Source organism: Equus asinus, chromosome 30, assembly GCF_041296235.1.
Source record: "Equus asinus isolate D_3611 breed Donkey chromosome 30, EquAss-T2T_v2, whole genome shotgun sequence".
Classification (NCBI taxonomy): domain Eukaryota; kingdom Metazoa; phylum Chordata; class Mammalia; order Perissodactyla; family Equidae; genus Equus; species Equus asinus.
Genome location: NC_091819.1, coordinates 21,222,011 through 21,228,010, shown reverse-complemented (window position 1 = coordinate 21,228,010; position 6,000 = coordinate 21,222,011). Strand labels below are relative to the sequence as shown.

General features: G+C 51.9%; 1 protein-coding gene across 2 annotated transcripts in view; it reads left to right on the top strand.

Moving 5' to 3' along the window:
- Positions 1-3,703: 3,703 nt before the first annotated feature.
- Positions 3,704-6,000, top strand: part of WDR26 (WD repeat domain 26) — a 42,219-nt gene continuing 39,922 nt past the window's right edge. The window contains exon 1 of one of the 2 annotated variants that reach the window (XM_014862350.3): positions 3,704-4,646. In XM_014862350.3, coding sequence (XP_014717836.1) covers positions 4,228-4,646 — 419 coding nt within the window. In that variant the 5' untranslated portion in view covers positions 3,704-4,227. The remainder of the gene's footprint in view (positions 4,647-6,000) is intronic. The other variant, XM_014862349.3, reaches the window with a different exon arrangement.

The following is a 6,000-nucleotide window of genomic DNA, read 5'->3' as shown; positions in this document are numbered from 1 at the left end:
TATATTTTAGCTGTGGGCCCTTCTAGCTGTAGCATGTGGGATGCCGCCTCAGTGTGACCTAATGAGCGGTGCCATGTCCGCGCCCAGGATTCAAACCGGCGAAACCCTGGGCCGCCGAAGCGGAGCTCTCAAACCTAACTACTTGGCCACGGGGCCAGCCAGCCTCGTAACAGCTATTTCTTTTGAAGATTTTACTTTTTTCCTTTTTATCCCCAAACTCCCCCGGTACATAGTTGCGTATTTTTAGTTGTGGGTCCTTCCAGTTGTAACACCTATTTCTTGAGTTGCCTTTTTGTCAGTCAGGACTGTCCTAGATGAGTGTTTTTCAAACTTTTTTGAGAATGGCCTACAGAAGAAATATATTCTACTTTGTAAAACATAGATAGTAGCTATCATTTAAAGAAAATCTTCACAAAATTATAATTACCCTTCCTATGGGTGACTTACTTGGATATTTTCTATGCTTTCATATTTTTCCGTTTCATTTTTAAAAATTTAAACATTGATTTCATGACTCACAAATGGGGGGTCATGGCCCACAACCTGGAAAAGCCTGGCTTAGATGAACAGTACTCAGATCCTGCCTCAAAGCATTTATACACTAGTTGGGAGTCTCATATTTATGTAGTTCACAGACATCTTATAGTTGAAAAGTCCTTAGAGGTCAATTAGTTCAACTGTCTACTCTGTAACCGATTTTACAACATCCCTGACAGAGGGTGACATACCTGACAGCCTTTGCTCAAATATTTCTTGGACCAGAAGTTACCTCTGATTTGGAACCTAGCACAGGGCTGTTCATAGAAAGACCTGCTGAAACGGTACAAGAACAAAGTTAAAATGAATCAAATACCTAAATATAAATTCAATTTCTTTTTCCTGAAAGACAACTTGGACCTTTATTCCTAAATCCACCTCAGTCTTTTCCAGGAGGAAGGTGAACAGGGGAGGGGAAAAGAGGTCTAGAAAGTCACCTCTCTGACTTGAAGAAGGGGCTTAGCAAGTTAAAAACATTACAAGCAGCCTTCAGAATTGGAGGCCTACATAAATGATACTCACAAGGGCTAGGAGGCTGGGAGTCAGGAAAGGCTCCCCTCAGCAGGTCCCAAATGAGCCCGGTCTCAAAAGATGGACTGGAATCAGAAGGGTGGAGAGAAGGTGGGAGGGTGTGATCACCCTCAGAGAGAAATGAGCCCAGCACATTTGGGGGACAGTAATGAAGGGTTCATTAAGGGAGCTGTAAGAGATAAAGCCAAAAAAAAAGACTGAGGTCCACGTGCAGAAAGCAAGATAGACTTCAGCCTGTAGGTAATACAGTGTTACTGAAGGTTTCTAGTGTGTACAGACTGGTATTTCAGAATTATTCGTCCGCAATGGACTTGAAACCTGGCTCTAAAAGCACTTAAGGGGCCAGCCCCATGGCTGAGTGGTTAAGTTTGCGCGTTCCACTTTGGCGGCGGCCTAGGGTTTCGCCGGTTCAGATCCTGGGTGCAGACATGGCACCACCCATCTAGCCATGCTGAGGCAGCGTCCCACACAACACAGGCAGAAGGACCTGCAACTAGAATATACAACTATGTACTGGGGGGCTTTGGGGAGAAGACAAAAAAAAAAAAGATTGGCAACAGATGTTAGCTAAGGTGCCAATCTTTAAAAAAATTAATTAATTAAATTAAAAAATAAAAACACTCAAGAGTTCAGTTAACAGGTTCTCCAGCTGTACTTTAGTATGAAGAAAAATGTGCGCGCACATGGACTTCATAAATTCAGAATTCTAATAACAGCAGGCCTCGTCACATAAAAAATAGAAAAGCTGGGATACACATATTGAGTTTAGACCGCAATTGAGTCCAGTTTCTCTTTCCTTTCATCGTTTGACTTTTCTCAGTGAAGTGTAGGCCTTGTCTGTAGCTCCCACTAAGTCATTGCTTCCTTTATGAAAGCTATAGACTTTATTCAGAAGCTTGTCCTCAATACTGTTACGGGCCTGATAAATTATTATAACCTATTTGGCAAAATTAAATTTTGAATAAACAATAAACACTTTGACTAAGGTTGCCTAAAGTTAATATACGAACAGGGATTTCTGAAGGTGTTAACTATCTAGCAATTCAGGCTCTGCTGGATACAGTGACAGTGCCCTATGAACCTTAGCTGGAACTCAGACCTGTCTCAGGTGAATACAAACACCGAATGTGAGTCACCTTGCAATTACACCGCCACCTGGAAGCATATTTAAGAGATGAGAACTACAAAGCCAAACCTCTGTAAGACCCTGCCTCGGTCTTCCTCTCCCTTCTTCCAGTCTGAGGATCATTACAGCTCAGGATTCTTCACTAATTTCTCACAAGCATCATTTTTTATTGTTTTTCTACATTTAAAAAGGACTGTCTCCAAAGGCCTCAGAGTTACTTTATTGATATTGCAAATTTCAGTGATATCAGATGCATTATTTGAGTCTATATTTTTTCCATAGGGAAATTACTGCAAAGAAAGATTTTTTTTAATTTCTGAGAAAATGTTTGTACCAATCAGGTGCACATGCTACCCACTACAGACAGATAAACATTTTTAGGGGGTAATGTAGACCGTTCACCCAGGATGCCGCCCAGTTCTTTGTTGCTGCATTTCTACATGCACATAAATGGGTAAGTCACAGTGACAAGGACGCCTCACATTTCACCTAGAAATCTCAAGCCTGGCTCTCAAGTGGAGCCTGAATTCTCCTTAGGATGCACGTTTTGGAGGCAGCTGCTTGATCTACGTTACTGCTACCGAAGCTGGGCAGTGACTCGAGAGGCAACTGGAAGGGAGAAGGAGGAACTGGGCAAGTGTTAAAAAAAAGAGTGAAACCCCCTCAGCAAAGTCCCGCCCCTCCTCTCCACACCCACAGTCGTTTTGTGACTCCTCGTCCCCATCAGATATTGCTCATCTAGATTATTTCACCGTCCCAGGGTGGAGCACAGATTCTCATGTGCTCATCACCTCAAACCTCCTGGGATGGCCCGAGCCCCACAGCTGTGTGGGGCACCTGGCTATGGAAATTCGAGTTTTTCCGCACTAAAACGAGGAGGCTGCTTGAATCCTGGCTTGAGTCCCGGTCGCCACCAAGTGAGCTGACAGGGCCTACCGCCACCCTGTGCCTTGAAGTCTGGGGACAAAACCTTGCCACCTGCTCCAGCCCCCTCCTCAGCCCGGGCTGGGGAATCTGCGGTCCCTGCGCACGCCGTACATTTCTAGGTCACACCGGGGTACACACGCACACGCTCGCGCGCACACTCGCGGCCATCCTGTGCACGCCCGGCCTCGGAGGGCGGTGACAAACTTACTCCTCGCCGAGGCGGACCCGCCAGGGCGCAGGCAGAGAGGCCGGGCTGCCGGGCCCCGGGCTGCGGGGCGGCTCGGCTCGGGGTCGGGGTCGGGGTCGGGGTCGGTCCCTGCGGGCCCGCGGGCCTCTCTCCCCTCCCGGCCCGGCCGGCCCCCGGCGCACGTGCCGGGTGACAGGCCCCCTATAGGTTCCATACCTGCCACCGGAAGTGAGTGAGGAGGGCAGTATAGGCATTTCCTGTGACGCGAGCGCCTGGACTCCATTAGGCAGCAGCTGGGGGAAGAATCAACACACTAGGGAGCGGAGCGGCGCGCACCGAGGACAGAGGCGGCCGCTGCCTCCGCCGCCGCCCGCCGCCGCCGCCGCCGCCGCCCCGGCGCAGCCCCGCGGCCGGCCCCGCGCCCCCGCGCCCCGGGCCGCGCAGCGAGCTGCCTCCGGGAGGGGGGGGGGAAAGGGCCCGGATCCTCCTTCTCCCCCTCCTCCTCTCCCCTCCTCCCTCCTCTCCCCGACCCCGGCCCCCCGCCCCGGCCCCCGCGCCCCGACCCTCGCCCCGGCCCCCGCCTCCCTCCCCCGCCTCGCCCCACCGGCTTCCCACCACGGCCTCTCTCGGCGAGGAAACTCTGGCCTCCGCTTCCTCCTCCTCCGACTCGGACACCGGCGGAGCCTCCCCGCCCCCGCGGAAGAAACCCCGAGCCTCGGCGGCGGAGGGAGCAGGAGAGCCCGGGGCTTCGGCCGGCCGAGCAGGCCTCTCCCCTCCGTCCTCGTCGTCCTCGTCTTCGTCCTCCTCCTCCTCCTCCTCCGTGGTGGTAGTGGTGGGCCTCCCCCCGGCTGCTGCCCCCTCCGCCGCCGCTGCCGCCCCCCACCGAAGTAGCGGCCACAGCCTGGTCAGCGGCAGCATCATGCAGGCCAACGGGGCAGGAGGAGGAGGAGGAGGCGGCGGCGGCGGCGGCGGCGGAGGAGGGGGCGGCGGGGGCCAGGGACAGACCCAGGAACTCGCCTGCCTGGCGGCCCAGAACGGGGAGTCGTCCCCCTCGTCGTCGTCGTCCGCGGGGGACCTGGCCCACGCCAATGGGCTCCTGCCTTCCGCCCCCTCCGCCGCCAGCAACAATAGCAACAGCCTGAATGTCAATAACGGGGTCCCCGGCGGGGCCGCCGCCGCCGCCGCCACCGTCGCAGCTGCCTCCGCCACCACGGCCGCCTCCTCTTCCCTGGCCACCCCAGACCTGGGCAGCAGCCTCAAGAAGAAGAAGCGGCTCTCCCAGTCTGATGAGGATGTCATTAGGCTAATAGGACAGCACTTGAATGGCTTAGGGCTCAAGTAAGTATTTCTCCCAGGCAGCTGGTGGGGACAGACCGAGGGACGGAGGCGGCAGCGGGAGGGGGGGCTGGCAAGAGCTTGGTCGAAGGGAGAATCACTGGTGGGCACGCAGGGCCCCGGGCCCTGGAGGACGCGGCTCAGACAGGCCGCCCAGGGAGGAGGAGCCGACCTGGAGGGAGAGAAGGCAAAATCAGTCAGGCTGACAAACTGTGAGCGAGACGGGCTGGGGGGGGGGGGGGTGGGGGAGGAGGAGTAGAAACCCCAAGATTTACCCTTCCCCGCACACCTTCGGTGCTTAATTGTCTGTCAGTAAAGACAGATGCGGGAGTGGGTCTCTGTATGTGTTGGGGGAGGGGTGGATTCGAGCTGGTGGAAATAATGAACCTTGGAGGATTTGTTTTTCAAGTATATCTCAGAGGCATCTTTGTGGGACACCTCCCCACCCCCAACCATGACAGACAACTCGGGCAAACTACCAATCAGGAAAGACAATCACCTACAAGTGTTTATGGAAACTGAGGGGCTGGGATAATTTGGAAGGAGGTGGTTGAATAAATCTGATGGAAATAATGAAGTGAGATACCATGTTGATGTCATTTGGAGGCCCTTGATTGTGTACAAGAGGCCTACCACTAGCTGGTCTGAAATCCCTGTTTAATACCAAGAAGATGATTGCCTCTGAAAGAGGGACATCTGAGCTGGTGAATCATTTGTTTTCAAATACAATTTACATGGCCTTGTGTACCTAAAACAGGGTGGAAGTAGACAACGACCTTGGCTAAAAACCACCGTTTTGTATACACACAAAGAAAAACTAAGAGGGTAGAAGGTAGTATTGGTGGGAGTGCCGTGGAGCCCATTGGAGGAGGTGGATGAAGCAGAACAAGAATAAGACTAAGGGGAAAAACATGGAGCAGTCGGTTTCTTAGCTTCAAAGCGTAGATTAAAATAAAGTCTTTGGCTCGCCAATGTGTAGTTTTGGATTCACAGATTTGTTCTGGGGAGGGGAGGAAGGAGCACTTTTGAAAAATCACACAAGTATTTTGATTCTCAGATTATTGTGCTGTTTAGCTGAAAAATAAATGGAGCTGAATAAGAAAGCACTGAAACAAGAGTGTGAGACTGAGAGAGGAAGATTCTTAGATCTCAAAATATCTGACGGGAGAAACCACATTTGATGAATGTTTGAAGCTCTCAAAGAGAAATATAGGAAGATTTCACTTTGTTCCCTGAGGAAAAGGATTAGTATGAAAACAGATTTTGTAAATGCTAACAGAACATATTACTGAGACAAGAAGCAAGCTGACAGCAGCAGGAGGAGATAACTCGTGACTGTTTGGAACCTACAGCATAG